Source organism: Pseudophryne corroboree, chromosome 6 (assembly GCF_028390025.1).
Source record: "Pseudophryne corroboree isolate aPseCor3 chromosome 6, aPseCor3.hap2, whole genome shotgun sequence".
Classification (NCBI taxonomy): Eukaryota; Metazoa; Chordata; class Amphibia; order Anura; family Myobatrachidae; genus Pseudophryne; species Pseudophryne corroboree.
Genome location: NC_086449.1, coordinates 576,721,391 through 576,747,256, shown reverse-complemented (window position 1 = coordinate 576,747,256; position 25,866 = coordinate 576,721,391). Strand labels below are relative to the sequence as shown.

General features: G+C 49.3%; 1 protein-coding gene across 3 annotated transcripts in view; it reads left to right on the top strand.

Annotated features, from left to right (window-relative positions):
• The window catches only part of KIF20A (kinesin family member 20A), a 97,643-nt gene that overhangs the window by 38,086 nt on the left and 33,691 nt on the right, over positions 1-25,866 (top strand). For all 3 annotated transcript variants that reach the window (XM_063927885.1, XM_063927883.1, XM_063927884.1), the window contains exons 7-13: positions 2,784-2,922; positions 3,002-3,202; positions 3,309-3,420; positions 24,229-24,297; positions 24,420-24,563; positions 24,695-24,860; positions 24,962-25,126. In XM_063927885.1, coding sequence (XP_063783955.1) covers positions 2,784-2,922; positions 3,002-3,202; positions 3,309-3,420; positions 24,229-24,297; positions 24,420-24,563; positions 24,695-24,860; positions 24,962-25,126 — 996 coding nt within the window. The remainder of the gene's footprint in view (positions 1-2,783; positions 2,923-3,001; positions 3,203-3,308; positions 3,421-24,228; positions 24,298-24,419; positions 24,564-24,694; positions 24,861-24,961; positions 25,127-25,866) is intronic.

Sequence of the window (25,866 nt, the reverse complement as noted above, 5' to 3'; positions counted from 1 at the left end):
CACAGCTGGTCCCGACGACACGTCTACTGTTCCTGGGGATGATTCTGGACACAGTCCAGAAAAAAGTGTTTCTCCCGGAGGAGAAAGCCAGGGAGTTGTCTTCTCTAGTCAGAGACCTCCTGAAACCAAAACAGGTATCAGTGCATCACTGCACGCGGGTCTTGGGAAAGATGGTAGCTTCTTACGAAGCAATTCCATTCGGCAGGTTCCATGCCAGAATCTTTCAGTGGGACCTGTTGGACAAGTGGTCCGGATCGCATCTTCAGATGCATCGCTTGATGACCCTGTCTGCAAGAACCAGGGTGTCTCTTCTGTGGTGGCTGCAGAGTGCTCATCTTCTGGAGGGTCGCAGATTCGGCATTTAGGACTGGGTCCTGGTGACCACGGATGCCAGCCTGCGAGGCTGGGGGGCAGTCACAAAGGGAAGAAACTTCCAAGGACTATGGACAAGTCAGGAGACTTCCCTTCACATAAATATTCTGGAACGAAGGGCCATCTACAATGACCTAAGTCAAGCAAAATCCCTGCTCCTACACCAGCCGGTGCTGATCCAGTCAGACAACATCACGGCAGTCGCCCATGTGAATCGACAGGGCGGCACAAGAAGCAGGATGGCAATGACAGAAGCCACAAGAATTCTCCGATGGGCGGAAAATCATGTACTAGCACTGTCGGCAGTGTTCATTCCGGGAGTGGACAACTGGGAAGCAGACTTCCTCAGCAGACACGACCTCCACCCGGGAGAGTGGGGACTTTATCCAGAAGTCTTCCAAATGATTGTACATCAGTGGGGTCGTCCACAGGTGGACATGATGGCGTCCCGCCTAAACAAAAAACTAGAGAGGTATTGCGCCAGGTCAAGAGACCCTCAAGCGATAGCTGTGGACGCACTGGTGACACCGTGGGTGTACCAGTCAGTTTGTGTTCCCTCCACTGCCTCTCATACCAAAGGTATTGAGAATAATAAGAAAGCGAGGAGTAAGCACAATTCTCGTGGTTCCGGATTGGCCAAGAAGAACATGGTACCCGGAACTTCAAGAGATGATCTCAGAGGACCCGTGGCCTCTGCCGCTAAGACAAGACCTGCTACAGCAGGGGCCCTGTCTGTTCCAAGACTTACCGCGGCTGCGTTTGACGGCATGGCGGTTGAACGCCGGATCCTGAAAGAAAAGGGCATTCCGGAGGAAGTCATTCCTACGCTTATTAAAGCCAGGAAAGAGGTTACAGCAAATCATTATCACCGCATATGGCGGAAATATGTTGCATGGTGTGAGGCCGAAAAGGCCCCAACTGAGGAATTTCAACTAGGTCGATTTCTGCATTTCCTGCAAGCAGGAGTGAATATGGGCCTAAAACTGGGTTCCATTAAGGTACAGATCTCGGCTCTATCGATTTTCTTTCAGAAAGAACTAGCTTCAGTACCTGAAGTTCAGACATTTGTAAAGGGAGTGCTGCATATTCAGCCCCCATATGTGCCTCCTGTGGCACCTTGGGATCTCAACGTGGTGTTGAGTTTCTTAAAATCACATTGGTTTGAACCACTAAAAACCGTGGATCTGAAATATCTCACGTGGAAGGTGGTCATGTTATAGGCCTTGGCTTCTGCCAGGCGAGTATCAGAATTGGCGGCTTTGTCTTATAAAAGCCCTTATCTGATTTTCCATATGGATAGGGCAGAATTGAGGACTCGTCCCCAGTTTCTCCCTAAGGTGGTGTCAGCGTTTCATTTGAACCAGCCTATTGTGGTGCCTGCGGCCACTAGGGACTTGGAGGACTCCAAGTTGTTAGATGTTGTCAGGGCCCTGAAAATATATGTTTCCAGGACGGCTGGAGTCAGAAAATCTGACTCGCTGTTTATCCTGTATGCACCCAACAAGCTGGGTGCTCCTGCTTCTAAGCAGACTATTGCTCGTTGGATTTGTAGTACAATTCAACTTGCACATTCTGTGGCAGGCCTGCCACAGCCAAAATCTGTCAATGCCCATTCCACAAGGAAGGTGGGCTCATCTTGGGCGGCTGCCCGAGGGGTCTCGGCTTTACAACTTTGCCGAGCTGCTACTTGGTCAGGGGCAAACACGTTTGCAAAATTCTATAAATTTGATACCCTGGCTGAGGAGGACCTGGAGTTCTCTCATTCGGTGTTGCAGAGTCATCCGCACTCTCCCGCCCGTTTGGGAGCTTTGGTATAATCCCCATGGTCCTTACGGAGTTCCCAGCATCCACTAGGACGTCAGAGAAAATAAGAATTTACTCACCGGTAATTCTATTTCTCGTAGTCCGTAGTGGATGCTGGGCGCCCATCCCAAGTGCGGTTTATCTGCAATACTTGTACATAGTTATTGTTAACTAAATCGGGTTATTGTTGAGCCATCTGTTGAGAGGCTTAGTTGTTTCATACTGTTAACTGGGTTTCATATCACGAGTTGTACGGTGTGATTGGTGTGGCTGGTATGAGTCTTACCCGGGATTCAAAATCCTTCCTTATTGTGTACGCTCGTCCGGGCACAGTATCCTAACTGAGGCTTGGAGGAGGGTCATAGTGGGAGGAGCCAGTGCACACCAGGTAGTCTGAAATCTTTCTAGAGTGCCCAGCCTCCTTCGGAGCCCGCTATTCCCCATGGTCCTTACGGAGTTCCCAGCATCCACTACGGACTACGAGAAATAGAATTACCGGTGAGTAAATTCTTATTTCTTTTTAACTTGGTTCACAGAAGGTTATTAGAAGCTGCACACCCTTTTAGTTCAAATAAGTTGCTTAAATTATGTTTTTGGTTTGTCTGCAGGAAGAATTTCAGATACTGTTGAAAAGAAGTGGTGGCAGTGACTCACAGCTTCAGGCTGGCACAAGTATCAGCTTTGACAGTGGAATTGGTGGACTCTCTTGTACAACTCATACCAATCAGACCAGCCTTCAATTGGAAGGTATTTAACACGCAGCTTTGTAGCTATTCATAGTGTCTGAAATAGTACCTTTTTAATACGTTTCTTATCCACATGCCAGACACCTGCTCTCGCTGGGGTGATCAAGATGCTGTTTCAATTCAGGAACCTGCTGATGTGCAGCTCTCCATTTGGGTGTCTTACTTTGAAATTTATAATGAGTTTATATATGACTTACTGGAGCCCATGCCGTCTGGCCCAAACCGCAAAAGAACCACATTGAGATTGTGTGAGGACAGAAATGGAAATCCCTTTGTGAAAGGTAAGGCAACTTAAGGCATTAAGTCAGAGCAGTGTTCTGCCTTGGATTCACACTGCTAAACAGTATGTATGGTTTTTATTTGATGGTGTTTTTGTTTTTTCAACAGATCTGAACTGGATTAATGTTCATAGTGCTGAGGAAGCTTGGAAGGTGCTGAGAGTCGGAAGGAAAAATCAGAGCTTTGCTAGCACCCACCTAAACCAGAATTCCAGCCGGAGGTGAGACGAAACTTGTAAACGTTTAATGCTGTTGTTTATACTTGACTTGACAAGTCACAGGTGTGGAGAGAACAATTTGATATAGTTTTCTCTAGCATCCATAAGGGATATTGGGGGAATCTAGTACGATGGGGTATAGACGGGGTCCAAAGGAGCCGGTGCACTTTAAATTTCTTCAACTGGGTGTGCGGACTCCTCCCCTCTATGCCCCCTCCCACAGGCAGTTTAGAAAAAAAAATGCCTTCAGGAGAGGATGCACACTCCGGGGCTCCAGAGAGTTTTCTTCAGTTTCTTTTAAATCTTTGTTATTTTCGGTAAGCTGTTTAGGCAACAGTATACCTGTACTGTGGGAGTTAGGCGGGGTGCCGCTTCCCCGCTGCAGGACCACCGTCCGGAGAGGTGGTTGTACAGTGGGGCACTGTGCCTTAGCGGTCACAATCGCAGCACGCCGCACACACCTAACAGTAGCCTGAAGCTGACGACAATAGTGAGTACAAACCGGGAGCCCTAGTTCATGGTGCGCCAATCACGCAGGGGAGGCATACTGGGCCCTCCTTGGGGGGGACCCGCTATAGACCCCTGTGTACACTGGCAGCAGTAGTTTAAACTAGCACTTGTGTAATGTTTTTACACTCCTAGGGAGACTTTGCCATTGTAAATATAACTGAAACTCTGACACCATTACAGGGGGCGGGGCTTCCTCAGAGCGGGACCAGCAGCGTTTTGGCGCCTTCCTCTGCTTATACCTGCAGCAGCAGGCACACACAGCTCCTCCAGACACTCAGGATACGCAGGAAAACTGGTACAGGGGTGTAGCAAAGGGGGAGAGCTGCTATTGTACACTCTGTGTCCTGAAAAGGACAAAAACGCCAGTGTTTCACTGTGATATAACAGCTTGCAGCCTCACTGGGGCTGTTTAGCTTTGGTGTACTGTAACTTCTCTCTGTCTCCCTCTCACATACAGTAAAGGCAAGCTTGCTATTGTATTACTTCTGTGTGTATGTAAGTGTTTACTGTAAACATGGTAAAACACCAATTAAGCCGTGTCTGTCACACTAGATTCTCTGCCTCTACATCTGGTTCCATGTTGTGAACAATGTAGTCGGTCCTCACAGCACAGTGAGGGGACTGGGGGGAGGGTCAAGAGCCTTCCTGGCTAGGTACCATAGATTCCATGATGTTCGATATGTTATCTCAGCTCACTGCTAATGCTCAAAAGACTCAACAACTGCAGCAGGCTGTTGCAGACCTAGCAGCAAGGGCAGATGTTCCACAACCCCCTCCTGTCTAACTCAGGACCACTTTAAATGTGGGTTACCTGCCTTATTCTCAGACTCTGATGAGGAGATACAGGAGGAGTGGAGGAATTAGATCCCCTTACTGGGTATGCCCCCTTCTGCACAGGGTATTGAACCCCTCATTTTAGCTATACAGGACATGTTAAAACTCCCTCTAGAGGACGCTGCGGTACAGCAGTCATTTTTCTTCACACACAACAAGCTCGGTGTCACTTTCCCAGATTTTGCGGAGTTAAGTAACCTATTTAAGTTAGCCTGGAAAAATCCAGATAAAAAATACCAAGTGTCAAGACGGATTTCTCTTATGTCCTAGAGGATGCTGGGGACACCGTAAGGACCATTGGGTATAGACGGGCTCCGCAGGAGACATGGGCACTCTAAAGACTTTAGGATAGAATGGGTGTGCACTGGCTCCTCCCTCTATGCCCCTACTCCAGACCTCAGTTAGACCCTGTGCCCAGAGGCGACTGGATGCACTGCAGGGGAGCTCTCCTGAGTTTCTCTGAAAGACTTTTGTTAGGTTTTTTATTTTAAGGGAGCACTGCTGGCAACAGGCTCCCTGCATCGTGGGACTGAGGGGAGAGAAGCAGACCTACTTAAATGATGGGCTCTGCTTCTTAGGCTACTGGACACCATTAGCTCCAGAGGGAGTCTGCGCGCAGGTCTCACCCTTGTCGTTCGTCCCGGAGCTGCGCCGCCGTCCTCCTCACAGAGCTGGAAGATAGAAGGCGGGTGAGTATGAGAAGAAAGAAGACTTCATGATCTTCACTGAGGTAACGCTGCGCGCCATTGCTCCCACACAGATCACACACAACAGGCACTGTATGGGCAGCATTATTAACCTCAAGAGACACTGGCATATACAATAGATACTGTAGAGGCAGTATATTAATAAACCCCCGCCAGTATAAATAATTAAAGGGGGCCTGAAGCCAGCCGGTGAGGGGGCGGGGCTTGATCCTTCCAGCACTAACCAACGCCATTTTCTCTGACGTCCTAGTGGATGCTGGGAACTCCGTAAGGACCATGGAGAATAGCGGCTCCGCAGGAGACTGGGCACAAAAGTAAAGCTTTAGGACTACCTGGTGTGCACTGGCTCCTCCCCCTATGACCCTCCTCCAAGCCTCAGTTAGATTTTTGTGCCCGGCCGAGAAGGGTGCATTCTAGGACTCTCCTGAGTTTCTAAGAAAAAGTTTAGTTTTAGGTTTTTTATTTTCAGTGAGACCTGCTGGCAACAGGCTCACTGCATCGAGGGACTAAGGGGAGAAGATGCGAACCTGCCTGCTTGCAGCCAGCTTGGGCTTCTTGGCTACTGGACACCATTAGCTCCAGAGGGACCGAACACAGGCCCAGCCTCGGAGTCCGGTCCCAGAGCCGCGCCGCCGGCCCCCTTACAGAGCCAGAAGCAAGAAGAGGTCCGGAAAATCGGCGGCAGAAGACATCAGTCTTCACCAAGGTAGCGCACAGCACTGCAGCTGTGCGCCATTGCTCCTCAGGCACACTTCACACTCCGGTCACTGAGGGTGCAGGGCGCTGGGGGGGCGCCCTGAGCAGCAATAAAAACACCTTGGCTGGCGAAAATACCTCACATATAGCCCCCAGGGCTATATGGATGTATTTTAACTCCTGCCAGAATACAGCAAAAAGCGGGAGAAAAGTCCGCCGAGAAGGGGGTGGAGCCTGTCTCCTCAGCACACAGGCGCCATTTTCCCTCACAGCTCCGCTGGAAGGACGTCTCCCTGACTCTCCCCTGCAGTCCTGCACTACAGAAAAGGGCAAAACAAGAGAGGGGGGGCACTAATTGGGCGCAGTATTAACATAACAGCAGCTATAAGGGGAAAAACACTTATATAAGGATATATATATATATATATATATATATATATATATATATATATATATATAGCGCTCTGGTGTGTGCTGGCAAACTCTCCCTCTGTCTCCCCAAAGGGCTAGTGGGGTCCTGTCCTCTATCAGAGCATTCCCTGTGTGTGGGCTGTGTGTCTGTACGATTGTGTCGACATGTATGAGGAGGAAAATGATGTGGAGGCGGAGCAATTGCCGGTAATGGTGATGTCACCCCCTAGGGAGTCGACACCTGAGTGGATGAACTTATGGAAGCACTTACGTGATAGTGTCAGCTCTTTACAAAAGACAGTTGATGACATGAGACAGCCGGCTACTCGGCTTGTGCCTGTCCAGGCGTCTCAAAGACCATCGGGCTCTAAAACGCCCGTTACCTCAGATGGCAGATACAGACGCCGACACGGATACTGACTCCAGTGTCGACGGTGAAGAGACAAATGTGACTTCCAGTAGGGCCACACGTTACATGATTGAGGCAATGAAAGATGTTTTACACATTTCTGATAGTACAAGTACCACTAAAAAGGGTATTATGTTTGGTGAGAAAACTACCCGTAGTTTTTCCTGCATCTGATGAATTAAATGAAGTGTGTGATGAAGCGTGGGTTTCCCCCGATAAAAAACTGATAATTCCTAAAAAGTTATTGGCATCATACCTTTTCCCGCCAGAGGATAGGGCACGTTGGGAAACACCCCCTAGGGTGGATAAAGCGCTCACACGCTTGTCAAAACAAGTGGCACTACCGTCTCCTGATACGGCCGCCCTTAAGGAACCTGCTGACAGAAAGCAGGAGAATATCCTAAAATGTATATACACACATACTGGTGTTATACTGCGACCAACAATCGCCTCAGCCTGGATGTGCAGTGCTGGGGTGGCTTGGTCGGATTCCCTGACTGACAATATTGATACCCTGGATAGGGATAGTATATTACTGACTATAGAGCATTTAAAAGATGCATTTTTATATATGCGTGATGCACAGAGGGATATTTGCCGACTGGCATCAAGAGTAAGTGCGCTGTCCATTTCTGCCAGAAGGGGGTTATGGACGCGGCAGTGGTCAGGTGATGCGGATTCCAAAAGGCATATGGAAGTATTACCTTATAAAGGGGAGGAGTTATTTGGGGTAGGTCTATCAGACCTGGTGGCCACGGCGACTGCTGGGAAATCCACATTTTTACCCCAGGTAGCCTCTCAACATAAGAAGACGCCGTATTATTAGGCGCAGTCCTTTCGGCCCCATAAGGGTAAGAGGGCAAAAGGCTCCTCTTTTCTGCCCCGTGGCAGAGGAAGAGGAAAAAGGCTGCAGCAGACAGCCAGTTCCCAGGAACAGAAGCCCTCTCCCGCTTCTGCCAAGTCCTCAGCATGACGCTGGGGCTTTACAAGCGGACTCTGGTACGGTAGGGGCCTGTCTCAAGAATTTCAGCGCGCAGTGGGCTCACTCACAAGTGGACCCCTGGATCCTTCAGGTGGTATCTCAGGGGTACAAATTGGAATTCGAGACGTCTCCCCCTCGCCGTTTCCTAAAGTCTGCTTTACCGACGTCTCCCTCCGACAGGGAGGCGGTATTGGAAGCCATTCACAAGCTGTATTCCCAGCGGGTGATAATCAAGGTACCCCTCCTGCAACAAGGAAAGGGGTATTATTCCACACTGTTTGTGGTACCGAAGCCGGACGGCTCGGTGAGACCTATTTTAAATCTAAAATCTTTGAACACTTACATACAGAGGTTCAAATTCAAGATGGAGTCACTCAGAGCAGTGATCGCGAACCTGGAAGAAGGGGATTTTATGGTGTCTCTGGACATCAAGGATGCTTACCTCCATGTCCCAATTTACCCTTCTCATCAAGGGTACCTCAGGTTTGTGGTACAGAACTACCACTATCAGTTTCAGACGCTGCCGTTTGGATTGTCCACGGCGCCCCGGGTCTTTACCAAAGTAATGGCCGAAATGATGATACTCCTTCGAAAGAAAGGAGTTTTGATTATCCCTTACTTGGACGATCTCCTGATAAGGGCAAGATCCAGGGAACAGTTGGTAGTCGGAGTAGCACTATCTCAAGTAGTGCTGCGGCAGCACGGTTGGATTTTCAATATCCCAAAATCGCAGCTGATCCCGACGACACGTCTTCTATTCCTTGGAATGATCCTGGACACAGTCCAGAAAAAGGTGTTTCTCCCGGAGGAGAAAGCCAGGGAGTTATCCGAGCTAGTCAGAAACCTACTAAAACCAGGCCAAGTATCAGTGCATCAATGCACAAGGGTCCTGGGAAAAATGGTGGCTTCCTACGAAGCAATCCCATTCGGCAGATTCCACGCAAGAACATTCCAGTGGGACCTGCTGGACAAATGGTCCGGATCGCATCTTCAGATGCATCAGCGGATAACCCTGTCTCCAAGGACAAGGGTGTGTCTCCTGTGGTGGTTGCAGAGTGCTCATCTTCTCGAGGGCCGCAGATTCGGCATTCAGGACTGGGTCCTGGTGACCACAGATGCCAGCCTGCGAGGCTGGGGAGCAGTCACACAGGGAAGAAATTTCCAGGGCTTGTGGTCAAGCCTGGAGACATCACTTCACATAAATATTCTGGAGTTGAGGGCCATTTACAATGCTCTAAGCCAAGCAAGACCTCTGCTTCAAGGTCTGCCGATACTGATCCAGTCGGACAACATCACGGCAGTCGCCCACGTAAACAGACAGGGCGGCACAAGAAGCAGGAGAGCAATGACAGAAGTTGCAAGGATTCTTCGCTGGGCGGAAAATCATGTGATAGCACTGTCAGCAGTGTTCATTCCGGGAGTGGACAACTGGGAAGCAGACTTCCTCAGTAGGCACGACCTCCACCCGGGAGAGTGGGGACTTCACCCAGAAGTCTTCCACATGATTGTAAACCGTTGGGAAAAACCAAAGGTGGACATGATGGCGTCCCGCCTCAACAAAAAACTGGACAGGTATTGCGCCAGGTCAAGGGACCCTCAGGCAATAGCTGTGGACGCTCTGGTAACACCGTGGGTGTACCAGTCAGTGTATGTGTTCCCTCCTCTGCCTCTCATACCCAAGGTACTGAGAATCATAAGAAGGAGAGGAGTGAGAACTATACTCGTGGCTCCGGATTGGCCAAGAAGGACTTGGTACCCGGAACTTCAAGAGATGCTCACAGAGGACCCATGGCCTCTACCTCTAAGAAGGGACCTGCTCCAGCAAGGACCCTGTCTGTTCCAAGACTTACCGCGGCTGCGTTTGACGGCATGGCGGTTGAACGCCGGATCCTGAAAGAGAAAGGCATTCCGGAGGAAGTCATCCCTACCCTGATCAAAGCCAGGAAGGATGTAACCATAAAGCATTATCACCGCATTTGGCGGAAATACGTTGCTTGGTGCGAGGCCAGGAAGGCCCCTACGGAGGAATTTCAACTGGGTCGATTCCTACATTTCCTGCAAACAGGAGTGTCTATGGGCCTCAAATTGGGATCCATAAAGGTTCAGATTTCGGCCCTGTCGATTTTCTTCCAGAAAGAACTGGCTTCAGTGCCTGAAGTTCAGACGTTTGTCAAGGGGGTGCTGCATATACAGCCTCCTTTTGTGCCTCCAGTGGCACCTTGGGATCTCAATGTAGTTTTGGGGTTCCTAAAATCACATTGGTTTGAACCGCTTAAATCTGTGGATTTAAAATATCTCACGTGGAAAGTGGTCATGTTGTTGGCCTTGGCTTCGGCCAGGCGCGTGTCAGAATTGGCGGCTTTATCCTGTAAAAGCCCTTACCTGATTTTTCATACGGACAGGGCAGAATTGAGGACTCGTCCTCAATTTCTCCCTAAGGTGGTTTCAGCGTTTCACCTGAACCAGCCTATTGTGGTACCTGCGGCTACTAGGGACTTGGAGGACTCCAAGTTGCTGGACGTAGTCAGGGCCCTGAAAATATGTTTCCAGGACGGCTGGAGTCAGAAAATCTGACTCGCTGTTTATTCTGTATGCACCCAACAAGCTGGGTGCTCCTGCTTCTAAGCAGACTATTGCTCGTTGGATTTGTAGTACAATTCAGCTTGCACATTCTGTGGCAGGCCTGCCACAGCCAAAATCTGTAAAAGCCCATTCCACACGGAAGGTGGGCTCTTCTTGGGCGGCTGCCCGAGGGGTCTCGGCTCTACAACTTTGCCGAGCAGCTACTTGGTCAGGGGCAAATACGTTTGCTAAATTCTACAAATTTGATACCCTGGCTGAGGAGGACCTGGAGTTCTCTCATTCGGTGCTGCAGAGTCATCCGCACTCTCCCGCCCGTTTGGGAGCTTTGGTATAATCCCCATGGTCCTTACGGAGTTCCCAGCATCCACTAGGACGTCAGAGAAAATAAGAATTTACTTACCGATAATTCTATTTCTCGTAGTCCGTAGTGGATGCTGGGCGCCCATCCCAAGTGCGGATTGTCTGCAATACTTGTACATAGTTATTGTTAACTAATTCGGGTTATTGTTGTGAGCCATCTTTCCAGAGGCTCCTCTGTTATCATGCTGTTAACTGGGTTCATATCACAAGTTGTACGGTGTGATTGGTGTGGCTGGTATGAGTCTTACCCGGGATTCATGAATCCTTCCTTATTGTGTACGCTCGTCCGGGCACGGTATCCTAACTGAGGCTTGGAGGAGGGTCATAGGGGGAGGAGCCAGTGCACACCAGGTAGTCCTAAAGCTTTACTTTTGTGCGCAGTCTCCTGCGGAGCCGCTATTCCCCATGGTCCTTACGGAGTTCCCAGCATCCACTACGGACTACGAGAAATAGAATTATCGGTAAGTAAATTCTTATTATTTGTATTATATGGAGTATTACCTGCATTCCTTTGTTAGTGGTTAAATATTGCACAATGAAAGGGCGTGCAATGGTGAAGGGAGTCGCAGCCCCTTGCGACGGCGTGAACAGCACCTGCAGGGCACGATTTACAGAATGAGCGGGTGCGGGGGGGGGACTGCGGATGGGGGAGGGTGTCTGTAGATGCTGCAGGTGGAGGGGGGGCAGATGCGGGGGGGCCCGGATGGGGAAGGGTTGGGAGGTGCTGCGGGTGGGGGAGAGACAGAAGAGTGGGGCTGTAGATGGGGGAGGGGTCCGGAGGCACTGCAGGTGGCGGAGGGGCAGGGGTGCCACGGGGGAGGGGCAGGTGCAGGGATGTTGCGGATGGGTGAAGGGTTCCGGAGGTGCTGTGGGATGGGAAGGGGCGGGGGTGCCAGGGGTGGGGTAGGGGGTCCGGAGGCACTGTGGTGGGGGGGGAGGCAGGTGCGGCGGACGGGGAAGGGGGTCCGGAGGCACTGCAGGTGGTGGAGGGGCAGGTGCCGTGGGGGGGTAAGGGCGGGACCACGAATGTAGGAGGGTGTCTGCAGATGCTGTGGGTGGAGGGGGGCAGGTGTGGGGGGAGACATATATGGGGGGTGGATAGTGGAGGGGGTCTGGAGGTGCTGTGGGTGGTGGGGGAGTGGGAGCCGCTGGTGGTGTAGGGGGTCTGGAGGCACAGCGTGTGGGGGAGGGATGGAGTGTCGCATGTGGTGGAGGGGAAGGTGTGGTGCATTGGGGAGGGGTCTGGAGGCGTTGCGGGTACTGTACCTGCCAAAAAGGTAGTTGGAGGGTATGCAGTAACGGGGCCAGGACAGGGGTGACGGGGCCAGGACAGGGGTGACGGGGACATGACAGAACACAGGGCACGGGAGAGATTGGTATTAGGGACAAAACAGTGGTGACAGACAGATGTGTCTTATCGGAGTCACTGCTGCTGGCTGCTGCTGTTCCACTCCAACCTGTTTGGATCTGCTGCTGGTGGAGACTTAGCATGGTTGACTCTCTGAGGCTGGAGTCCTGCTTCCTCTGCCCGTCCGCATCCCTCCCCCCCACTCCTCAGTCACACACCGCGGACCTCGCGCGGCTTCCGGGCACTGTGGTAAGGGGAGACTGGGAGTGGTTGGTTAGCCCCCAGGAGACGCTGCGGCTGGAGGGAGGAGGGGGTCATAGCATGTACGCGGTGCGGACCTCGCGGCTGCCGGGCACTGTGGTAAGGGGAGACTGGGAGTGACTGGTTAGCCCCCAGGAGACGCTGCGGCTGGAGGGAGGAGGGGGTCGGAGCCTGGAAGTAGCGCGGACTTCTGCAGCGCTGCCCGCCGGCTAAAGTGTGTGAAGGAGCTGGGCGCACCTCACTGCGGGCGGCAGCGCTGCAGCTAGCGGTGGGGTTGCCGGGGCTGGAGATAACAGAGGCAGTACGGAACCTGCACAGCGGCAGGTGCCCCACAAAACTGCAGCTAAGAAGCGTGGAGTGTGCCAGAAAGTGACGCTCCTCCGTGCCAGAGAGACCCTGCTGAGTTTGCTGATGTGGGGGGGTCAAGCACACAGTGAGCCGGTGCCCGTCTGTCTGCACGGCATACCTCCTCACACACCCCCATACCTCCCAACTGTCCCGATTTTCGCGGGACAGTCCCATTTTTTGGGGTCTGTCCCACTCTCCCACCCGCGGGCCGCAGTGTCCCGCGGTGGGGGGGGGGGGTAGTTGGGAAGCTCCTGAGCTCGCTGTTCTGCTTAGTATGCACACAGCATCTATTTAGTGGAGACAGAGGGAGAGGGGGTATCAGGGGGTATGGATTAAGGGTGGGCCCAGGGGGTACGTACCCCGGGCCTCACAGTTTTAGGGGCCCCCACGGCTGGAGTAGCTTTGTCCCAGCTCTGAAGCTCCCCTGTCCTGCCAGCAACAGCAGCAGCATTGTGTTAGTCAGCACACGCTGCTGCGTGTTGGCAGGTCTGTGGTGTTGCAGGGAGTCAGCAGCCTCCCTGCTGTCTTCTGCCTGTGCGGGTGTGTAGGGGGGAGCGACCACCAACTCTGGATTTACCCCTAGCTGAGGGGCCAAAAATCCCCCCCCCCAACCCCCCCCCCCCCCCCCCCCCCCGGAATTTGCATGAAGGGGCGCGGTCACGAGGGGCACAATTAGGCCACGCCCCAAAACCCACAGCAATGAGATGGGGTTCCTGTCTCAAGTGCCCTGGGCCCCCCGGACTCGTAATCCGCCACTGGGGGCATGCCAGCAGCTCACAGAGCGCTGGGCATGCCCCCTCACTGATGAAAACGGGCGTGGCTCGCGATTGCGGGTCCACCCATGAAGCCACGCCCCCTTTCCCGTTGGCCATGCCCCCTTTTTGCTGTGCGTGTGTCCCTCCTGCCTGAAGAAAGTTGGGAGGTATGCACCCCTGCCTGTGCCATGCCCATACCATCTGCTCCAAGTCTCCTATAGATTTGCCCAGATCTGTGACTCATTTGACTAACTCCGCCCAGTGTTGTGACTCCACCCAGCGTTCGCAAATGAAGCACACAGTCACAGATCTGGGCTATTATATAGGATATATATATATATATATATATATATATATATATATATATATATATATATATATATATATATATATATATATATATAATATATATATATATATCTATATATATATATATATCTTTTTTCTGCCACTACTATTGAATATTTGATCTGCTGTTTCACCGGTCTTGAGAAAAGCCTGTCATCAGGCCGAAACGTCGACATTAAAAAACTACGGTGACGTGACTGATTTGATTGATTGGTTGCTACAGCGAGCGTGCATCCCCACTTTGTGGACATTTTCTCTAAATAGTGGACCTCATGGTCTATTGGAAGCACAAGTGTCTATGTCTTACCTTCAAGATGTGAGTGCAGGAGCACCTTTGGATAGATATATCTCTATCTATCTATCTATCTATCTCTGTAAGGACAATAACAATCAAAATCACAAGCCTCACCGGTCCCTGGGAAACCACACACCACATTATTAAAACAATATAAAAATTGTCACCAATAAAAATGGGTGTACACTATATTAGATTGTCACCCATGTGCATATCCTCCACCTAATAAATTGCTGATAACCCATACCTGTCACACATCATCTAACCTCATACAATATCAACTTCATATGATATCGCATAGGGGCGTCTCGGACAAACGACACAGAACTCACTGTCCATACCGCTGGGGTACAAAAGGGGCATAAAACCGTATAAGAATAACCACTCTAACAGCACCAGCTGATGTATTATCAACCTTATATGTAAATAAGGGAAGAGGAAGATTACCTAATAAACAGTCATCCTCACACTTGGATGCAGCCAAAGCTGTAAATATTCACAGTGCTGCAAGAAAATCAAAGTCAATCTCAGACAAATATGTGCAATCAGGATTAAACATAAAGACAAGTTAAGTAATAATCACCTACTTACTCAGGACTGGAGACGTCATGTATGTGACTGAATGACTCTCCTAACTCCTGAGTGTGCTTAAATACCGCGCCGACCGGAAGTGACGCGGTACCGTGAACTTATTAACAAATCTTCAAACAAGTCCTCCAGGGCACACAGGACCACCATCCACAGTCACAGTGCCATTCAGCTGGACCCAATTCACAGCCAGCATGGGTCTTGCAGTCCCCATACACCAACTACAGCCGTGGATAACAAACCCGCGGATCAGGAACAGGAAGTCGCGTCATCGTGCGTTCCACCAAGGCGGAAGTAGTACTCCGGTGCGTTCCACAGCGACGGAAGCGCCGTCAAACGGTCATTTCTCCAACTAAGGGCAAATCAACAAAGTACCAGCACAACATGAATCAAAGACAATATTGGAGGGTTATCATAGGTGGGCAACATTACAACCTAACCATTGTGTATCCTTCATGGAGATTTTATCCGTATAATTTAATCCACATGTACTATCTATAAAGGTACCAAATTATCCTCTGATGAGTGACCATAAAATCCAAAATATGCCATCACAAAAACATAGTAGTGCCTACCATTCACCAAAAGAGGCCAGCCATACAGCCGACCCTATATTGGCGAATAATTACTCAAAGAAACTCGTAAGGGTCATCGAGTAGACCTGACCCCTACTGGTATAGATTTTAAAATTTTCATGGAAGATAATAATTTAAACTAAGTGTGTGATGAGCGTGTAGTAAACCAAGGATCGGTAAGTTCACAGAAAGAGCGAACCACATATTCACACCATCCCATTACACTGATGACAAAAAATTAGATGAATAAAAAAATAAATAAAAAAAAATGAACAAAAAATTAAATAATAATGGTCCATAAATCATAACATAAACAAAAAAACAAAAAAATACTAATAGTAAATAAACAGATACTGGAAAGATGTCCCAAACCAACATGTACTCTAGGTGTTATACATAAATCCACATGGGAATCAGGTGGACATACACCCAGAGATATGACATTCGCATATAATAATACACCAACATAACCGTAACATAGATGTACAGGTCACCCAGTAGTTGTAATCACTAGTAGTTGAAGCATAACACCTATGAACCACCCTCAACCGAGAGAGACCCCGTACCAGAGCCTATAGGAATATATTGAGGGGATTCCCCTCATTAAGACCTCTCGGGGTCACAGTATCCAATACATGGATCCAATAGCTTTCTCGACGTTTGAGGGCCATTGTTCTATCGCCCCCAGTGGATCTTGGTGGAATCCAATCTATGAGCCTACATTTCAGGCTTGCCACCTGATGCCGTGCCTGCAAAAAATGTCGAGCCACCGGTTTATCGGTCTGTAATGCTGTATGGATGGAGGACCTGTGGTTCGCCATACGATCCCGAAAGTTCCGTGTGGTTAGCCCCACATAGCATAATCCACACGGACATTTGAGTCACACGGACATCTTCAAATTCATCAGAAAATAAGCCTGTCCCCCAGGGCCAGGGTGTCTTTCCTGTGGTGGCTGCAGAGTGCTCACCTTCTAGAGGGTTGCAGGTTCGGCATTCAGGACTGGGTTCTGGTGACCACGGACGCAAGCCTCCGAGGATGGGGAGCAGTCACACAAGGAAGGAATTTTCAGGGACTGTGGTCAAGCCAGGAGGCTTGTCTACGCATCAATATACTGGAATTAAGGGCCATATACAACGGCCTACGACAAGCGGAGAATATTCTTCGCGACCTACCGGTTCTGATTCAGTCAGACAACGTCACAGCCGTGGCTCATGTAAACTGCCAAGGCGGGACAAGGAGCAGAGTGGCAATGGCGGAAGCCACCAGGATTTTGCGCTGGGCAGAAAATCACGTAAGCGCTCTCTCAGCAGTATTCATTCCGGGAGTGGACAACTGGGAAGCAGACTTCCTCAGCAGACACGATCTCCATCCAGGAGGTGGGGACTTCATCAAGAAGTTTTTGCAGAAATAACAAGTAATTGGGGACTTCCTCAAATAGACATGATGGCGTCACGCCTCAACAAGAAGCTTCAGAGGTATTGTGCCAGGTCAAGGGACCCTCAGGCAGTAGCGGTGGACACCTTGGGTGTTTCAGTCGGTCTGTGTTCCCCCCTCTTCCTCTCATCTCAAAAATATTGAGAATCATAAGACAAAAAAAAGGTGAAAACAATACTCATTGTTCCAGATTGGCCTCGAAGGGCCTGGTATTCAGATCTTCAGGAGATGCTCACAGAAGATCCATGGCCTCTTCCTCTCAGGGAGGACCTGTTACAACAAGGGCCCTGCGTGTTCCAAGACTTACCGCGGTTACGTTTGTCGGCATGGCGGTTGAATGCCGAATCCTAGCTGTGCTAGGAAGGAGGTGACGGCAAAACATTATCACTGTATCTGGAGGAAGTATGTTTCTTGGTGTGAAGCCAAGAATACTCCTACGGAAGATTTCCATCTGGGCCGTTTTCTCCACTTTCTACAGACAGGAGTGGATATGGGCCTAAAATTAGGCTCCATTAAGGTGCAGATTTTGGCCCTATCTATATTCTTTCAGAAGGAATTGGCTTCTCTCCCAGAAGTCCAGACTTTTGTAAAGGGAGTGCTGCACATCCAGCCTCCTTTTGTGCCCCCAGTGGCACCTTGGGACCTTTAACGTGGTGTTACGGTTCCTGAAGTCTCACTGGTTTGAACCTCTTCAAACGGTTGAATTGAAATTTCTCTTTCATCCACTAGGGGACACTGGAGTCCTATACAGTAGGGGTGTGAAGCCTTTAACCGGAGGTGTGGCACAATCTAAAATTAGCATTGTCTGCACAGCCGGCTCCTCCCCCTTCACATCCCTCCTCCCTCAGTTTGAAAAATTGTGCTGGAGGTACAGCACGTGGGAGCACTGAGCTCCTGACTAAAAAACTGAAAAGAGCTGCGTCCACCTAATAAAAGGGAGACAAAGCTACTTAATATTGGAGAGACAAAGATCCCTATTGAAGGGACCTGCATCTCTCCAGAGGAGATCCTCCAACACCTAATAGTGAGTACTGGTTGAAAAGGAAAACCGAAACTGTTTCAGATAACTTATCCCCTACCTAAGGGTGTAATGGACAAGTGGGAGAATCCGCCGGAGTGGATGCTTCCCTAGGAAGGTTGTCAAAGAAGACAATCTTACCAATTCCTAACGTAACTACTTTAAAAGATGCGTCAGACCGTAAGGTTGACACAGCGTTAAAGTCAATTTTCGTAGCAGCTGGTGCAGCGCAGAGGCCTGCAATCGTCTGTGCTTGGGTTAACAAGGCCATGGGTGCATGGTCTGGACGTATTGTACAAGCTATTGAGGAGGAAAATAGCTTAGAGGAGATTACCCAACTGGCGGAACACATTCGAGAATCTGCTTCATACTTGTGTCAGGCTTCTAAGGATATTAGCAGAATAGCATTGCGCATATCTGCATCGGCCATATCGGCTAGAAGGATTTTATGGCTCAGAGAATGGCAAGGAGACTGACACCAAGAAGGCAGTAGAATCCATCCCCTTTGGGGGTGAAATGCTGTTCGGACCAGAGTTGGACAAGTGGATTTCGCAGGCTACAGTGCAGAAGTCCACTTTTCTGCCTACTCCTTATACGAGAACCGCTCCACAAACTAGGAGAGGTTATTCGGGACCAGCATTTACTTCATTTAGATCTCAGTCCTTTCGAGCCCGAGGAAGGGGTTTCAGTACACAGGCACGTGGTGGCAGGGGTGTAGTACGGGTGACCGGCGGTCTCCTGACCGCCGGTCACCTTACCGACGCCGGTATCCCGGCAGTATACAGACGCCGGGATCCCGGCGGGGAGGGGCGAGTGCAGCAAACCCCTTGCGGGCTCGCCACGCTGCGGGCTCGGTGGCGACCTGCGGTCGCCACGGGTTCTATTCCCACTCTATGGGTGTCGTGGACACCCACGAGTGGAAATAGTCCCTGTTGGTCGGCATGCCGACCATCGGGATAGTGAGCCGTCGGGCTCACAGAGGAGGTCATGTGACTGTCGGTCAGCCGACCGGCGGTCACATGACTACCACCCGGTGGCAGAGGTAGAGGCCGCTCACAAGCAGCAACCAGAAAGCAGGATAAACCTGCTGACAAGACCGTGGCATGACGGCCTCCCAGCTCATCTGGGGTCCCTCTTGGTGGGTGGCCGACTGGAAGGTTTTCAGGACATCTGGGCCAAAACCTCACCAGAACTTTGGGTGAACAATTTAATCTCTCAGGGATACAAACTGGAATTTCAACAGAGGCCTCACAGTCAGTTCTTTACAACAGGATTGCCTCAGTACCCTCAAAAAGCAAGGGCACTACGGGCAGCAATTCTAAAATTGCTACAGTCAGAGGTCATTATTCCGGTTCCCGCTTCTCAGAGAGGAACGGGGTTCTATTCCAATCTTTTTGTCGTGCCAAAGCCAGACGGGACGGTCAGACCAATATTCAATTTAAAAGTTTTCAACCAGTTTTTAAGGGTCTACAAATTCAAGATGGAATCAATCCAATCAGTCATTGCAGGCTTAGAACAGGGCGAGTTCATGGTGTCCATGGACATAAAGGAAGCAAATCTGCATATTCCAATCTGGACTCCTCACCAGGCTTACTTAAGGTTCGCACTGGTGGCGGATCACTACTAATTCCGGGCCTTGCCGTTCGGTCTATCATCGGCCCCAAGAATCTTCACAAAGATCATGGCGGTCATGGTTGCAGGACTGAGACTGTTGGGGGTCACGATTATACCTTATCTGGACGATTTACTGATCAAGGCACCATCTCAGAATCGACTACTCAAGGATGTTCAGACATCCCATCAATTTCTGATTCAACATGGATGGATTGTCAATTTCAAAAAGTCCAACCTCATACCGACTCAACGGATTCAATTCCTCGGTCTTCTCTTGGACACGGTCCTATTACGTGTGTTCCTACCAGAGACCAAGGTCCAGGACCTGCAGAGATTAGTGGCTCAGGTACTGAGGACGCAAACCGTTTCTCTACACCTCTGTGTGCAACTTCTCTGGAAGATGGTGGCGTCGTTCGAAGCTCTCCAGTACAGCAGACTTCATTCCCGACCATTCCAAATAAACCTCATTGCTCAGGGCGTAGGCTCGCACTGGCTTCTCCATCGGAGAATCCGACTTCAACCACAAGTACGGGTCTCCTTGATATGGTGGTCGTTACACAAGATCCTTGCAGCTGGCAAGAAATGCGGCATTTGGGATTGGAGGATCCTGACGACTGACGCCAGTCTCAGAGGTTGGGTAGCCGTCCTAGAGGACCATCCGTTTCAAGGACGGTGGACGCTACAGGAGAGCAAACTGCCCATAAATATCCTCGAACTAAGAGCAGTTTACAATGCACTTCTCTTAGCAGAAGACCTAGTCATGAATCAACACATCAGGGTTCAGTCAGACAATGTCACGATGACGGCTTACATAAACCGTCAAGGAGGAACAAAGAGCAGGATGGCGTTAAAGGAAGCCACAAGGATCTTGTTGTGGGCAGAAAGACGAGACCTCATTCTCTCGGCAGTGTTCATTCCAGGTGTGGAGAACTGGGAAGCAGATTACCTCAGTCGCCAGGACATGCATCCGGGAGAGTGGTGCCTACATCCACGGATTTTCGATTACATATTTCCACCATTCCCACTCATACCCAGGGTTCCGAAACGGGTGAAGCGGGAACGAGTGTGGACAATTCTGATCGCACCAGATTGGCCCCGCGGGAGTTGGTACTCAGACCTGCAAGGGTTACTTGCGGAAGAGGTTACCTCAGAGAGTGGACCTGCTATCTCAGGGACTGTTTCTACACCCCGACCTGAACAGACTGCGTTTGACGGCGTGGCTATTGAAACCCGGATCTTAAGGAACAGAGGGATTCCACGAACGGCCATTCCTACAATGATTGCTGCTAGGAAACCAGTCGCAGCCAGGGATGATACATGGCTTGGTGTCAGGAACGGGGATGGAATACAACGAACTTCCACTTATCTCGACAACCATCAGCTGCCCAGATGTGTCAGGGCTCAGACTGGGCTCTCTGAAGGTTCAGATTTCGGCTCTCTCCATCCTTTTTCACCAGCGGTTAGCATCCTTGCCAGAGATTCAAACCTTTTTACAAGGGGTTCTGAGGATTCAACCCCCTTTTCGTTCTCCCACGGCACCATGGGACTTAAATTTGGTGTTAGAATATTTGAAGTCACCGACTTTTGAGCCGTTGACAAGAACAGACCTGAAATATCTCTCTTGGAAGGTCACGTTATTACTTGCCTTGGCTTCGGCTAGGCGGCTTTCTGAGTTGGGAGCCTTATCCTGTAAGAGTCCATTCTTAGTGTTTCATGAGGATAGGGTGGAACTCCGTACAAGAGCAGGCTTCCTTCCGAAGGTGGTTTCGGGTTTTCACATAAACCAGCCAATAGTGGTCCCATCTTTCCAGGGTCTCACAGATGAGGACGTGTCATTGGATGTTGTCCGAGCTTTACGGGTATACGTACAGGTTACGTCGTCTTTCAGAAAGTCGGACTATTTGTTTGTTCTATATGATGGGCCAAAGAAGGGTTGGCCAGCATCTAAGCAGTCTTTGTCTAGATGGATTAGACTTGCCATTCGGCAAGCTTATATTTCCTGTGGCAAACAGGTTCCGGTTCAGACGGGTGCTCATACTACCTGATCAGTGGGTGCCTCGTGGGCTGCTGCCAGGGGTGCTTCCACTACTCAACTTTGCAGAGCGACGACGTGGTCTTCAGTCCACACGTTCGCGAAATTTTACAAGTTTGATACTTTTGCGTCCGGAGAATCTAAGTTCGGACGTTTAGTTTTGCAGGCCACCGACAGCACTCCCTCCCTGGGGGAAAACTTTGGGACGTCCCCTACTGTATAGGACTCCAGTGTCCCCTAGTGGATGAAAGAGAAAAGAGGATTTTGGTACTTACCGATAAATTAATTTCTCTGAATCCTCTAGGGGACACTGGACGCCCGCCTCGGTGCTGTCAACCTGCTGTGTTCAAAGTTCTTGTTTTAAACAGTTCGTACAAACAGCGTTACTTATTCGGTTAAGAGTTCTTGGCCGCTGTTTGATATGTTGTACGGTTCGGTTCCTCGCCATGTGTTAGTGTCCTGTCCTATTCTCTCAGTCAAATTTTTCAAACTGAGGGATGTGAAGGGGGAGGAGCCGGCTGTGCAGACAATGCTAATTTTAGATTATGCCACACCTCCGGTTCAAGGCTTCACACCCCTACTGTATAGGACTCCAGTGTCCCCTAGAGGATTCAGAGAAATGGATTTATCGGTAAGTACCAAAATCCTCTTTTCTCACTTGGAAGGTGGTCATGTTGTTGGCCTTGGCATCTGCAAGGCGGGTGTCCGAATTGGCGGCCTTGTCTCACAAGAGCCCCTATTTGACCTTCCATGTGGATAGAGCAGAGTTGAAGACTCGTCCTCAATTTTTGCCTAAGGTGGTTTTTTCATTTCATCTGAACCAACCTATTGTGGTGCCTGTGGCTACGAGTGACTTGGAGGATTCCAAGTCCCTGGATGTAGTCGGGGCCTTAAAAATCTATGTAGCCAGGATGGCTCGAGTTAGGAAAACGGAAGCACTGTTTGTCCTGTATGCAGCCAACAAAGTTGGCGCTCCTGCTTCGAAGCAGACTATTGCTCGCTGTAACACGATTCAGCAGGCTCATTCTACGGCAGGATTGCCGTTACCAAATTCGGTAAAGGCCCATTCCACTAGGAAGGTGGGCTCTTCTTGGGCGGCTGCCCGAGGCGTCTCGGCTTTACAGCTTTGCCGAGCAGCTACTTGGTCGGGTTCAAACACTTTTGCAAAGTTCTATAAGTTTGATACCCTGGCTGATGAGGACCTTGCGTTTGCTCAGTCGGTGCTGCAGAGTCGTCCGCACTCTCTCGCCCGGTCTGGATTTTTGGTATAAACCCCATGGTCCTTACGGAGTCCCCAGCATCCTCTAGGACGTAAGAGAAAATAAGATTTTAAACCTACCGGTAAATCTTTTTCTCCTAGTCCGTAGAGGATGCTGGGCGCCCGTCCCAGTGCGGACAAAATCTGCAAGGCTTGTATATAGTTGTTGCTTGCATAAGGGTTATGTTACAGTTGAGATCAGTTTTTAGCTGATACTGTTTTTTGTTTCATACTGTTAACTGGTTGCGTATATTCCAGTTTATACGGTGTGGATGGTGTGGGCTGGTATGAATCTTGCCCTTAGATTAACAAAATCCTTTCCTCGTATTGTCCATCTCCTCTGGGCACAGTTTCTCTAACTGAGGTCTGGAGGAGGGGCATAGAGGGGGGAGCCAGTGCACACCCATTCTAAAGTTCTTTATAGTGCCCATGTCTCCTGCGGAGCCCGTCTATACCCCATGGTCCTCACGGAGTCCCCAGCATCCTCTACGGACTAGGAGAAAAAGATTTACCGGTAGGTTTAAAATCTTATTTTCTGCAGGTTCTCTTTTATGTGGTTACCTGTTCAGCTGTTGCTGTTGTTCCTAGCCATTGCTGGTCGTTTTTATGTTATTGGTGTGTAAATCTCGCCACTCATTATGTTCCTTCTCTCAAGTATGTCCTTTCTCCTTCGGACATGTTTTTACCTATAACTGCCTGTGGGAGGGGGTAATTGAGGGGAGGAGCCAGCACACCCTGTTGAAGAAATGTTAAAGTGCACCGGCTCCTTTGGACCCCGTCTATACCCCATCGTAGTAGATTCCCCCAGTATCACTTATGGACTATGAGAAAAGGATTTACCGGTAGGTAACTTAAAATCCTATTTAAAAAAAAATATATATTTATTTTTGGAGTGGGGTAACTGATAGGACTGGCAAGGGAGACCACAATTCAAACCACTCCTCACCTGTACTTCGTTTCATGCAGTATAGCAATAAATGTAAATGGTGTACTGTAGCTGTCATGGTCTGCCTTCCTCAATCTGATATCCCTATTCATATCTTGCTTTAAGGTGGTGTGATTATTTTAGCTTTCATTTTTATATAATGTAATTTATTTTCTTTGTAAACCATTCTATTAACATTGGCTCTGCAAGTATAGCAGGTTAAACTATAGCACTCTGCTCTTGTTTTAGGGTAATATTCATACTCTGATCTGCAGGATAATTAATTTTAGTGCAAGGCCAGCACAAAACTAGAATTAGATGTAAGGATAGAGATTCTAGTTTAACTTATTTACTTTTTGATTGAAAGATGAAGGTTTGCTTTATTTGTTGCTTAACTGATTACTAAAATGTCTTAATTGTAACTATTTTTTTTTCAACACTATTGGAATGTAACTGCATTAAAGTGTGTTTTTGTTTTTTAATTTATTTATTTTATTTTTTATTTTTTTAATGTTCCAGTCACAGCATCTTCTCTGTTCGGATCCTCCACTTGCAGGGCAAAAATGACATGACCCCAAAGATTAGCGAGTAAGTAAAAATGTGTATATTTGCAGGTGTTTATGTAAAGTTTGTATCCTCCACAGTAGCCTATCTTATTTATATTACTCCAGAAATTTAATTTTGAGCTTATTAATTGATTTCCTTTAAAGACTGACTTTCTGTGATTTGGCTGGATCCGAACGATGCAAGGACCAAAAAAGTGGTGATCGCCTCAAAGAGGCGACCAATATCAATACATCTCTTCATACTCTGGGCCGCTGCATCGCTGCACTTAGACAGAACCAACAAAGCAAGTAAGTGGCCTTCACCCCCCCTCAAAATCCTAATTTTACAGGATTTAACATCTTCTATCTTTTGCAATACATATTCCAATTGCTATGTTCTGATAGAGGTAATGCTTTCACACATTGCTTTCTTTTTGTAGGCTGCGGCAGAATATGGTTCCATTCAGGGACAGCAAACTAACACGTGTATTCCAAACCTTCTTCACGGGTCGTGGAAAGTCATGCATGATTGTGAATATAAACCAGTGTGCGTCTACATATGATGAGACACTTCATGCCATGAAATTCTCAGCAATTGCTAGCCAGGTATAGAGGCTTCATGCATTTGGGAATGTGTTTTGCTCTTTTGGCATTCATGCCATTGGGACTAATTCCTGATGTGGGCTTTTCCTTATTTTGTGTTACAGCTGGTTCAAGTGCAGCCAGTGAAACTAAACCTTCCAACTATTCAGTCTCTCATCAAGGAGAGCAGCATATTGGCCAATCGTAGCTATACTGATGAAGAGGATGCTGATGAGGGCTCTGATGAGGAAAGCGACAATGAGGCGGATATCACTATGTTTAACAGAGAGGTTGGTTCAGATCTTTGATTTTACTTGTCCTAGGTTTTACAGCATTCTATAGATATGTACTGACCGTTGTGCCCTTTTCTCTGACGTCCTAGTGGATGCTGGGGACTCCGTAAGGACCATGGGGAATAGCGGCTCCGCAGGAGACTGGGCACAGCTAAGAAAGATTTAGGACTACCTGGTGTGCACTGGCTCCTCCCACTATGACCCTCCTCCAGACTTCAGTTAGAATCCTGTGCCCGGCTGAGCTGAATGCACACTAGGGGCTCTCCTGAGCTCCTAGAGAGAAAGTATATTTTAGGTTTTTTATTTTACAGTGAGATCTGCTGGCAACAGACTCACTGCAGCGAGGGACTAAGGGGAGAAGAAGCGAACCTACCTAACTGGTGGTAGCTTGGGCTTCTTAGGCTACTGGACACCATTAGCTCCAGAGGGATCGACCGCATGGAACCGGCCATTGGTGTTCGGTCCCGGAGCCGCGCCGCCGGCCCCCTTACAGAGCCAGAAGCAAGAAGAATCCGGAAAATTAGCGGCAGAAGACATCAGTCTTCACCAAGGTAGCGCACAGCACTGCAGCTGTGCGCCATTGCTCCTCATACACACTTCACACTCCGGTCACTGAGGGTGCAGGGCGCTGGGGGGGGGCGCCCTGAGAAGCAATAAATACACCTTGGCTGGCAAATATATCACAATATATAGCCCTAGAGGCTATATATGTGATAAATACCCCTGCCAGAATCCAT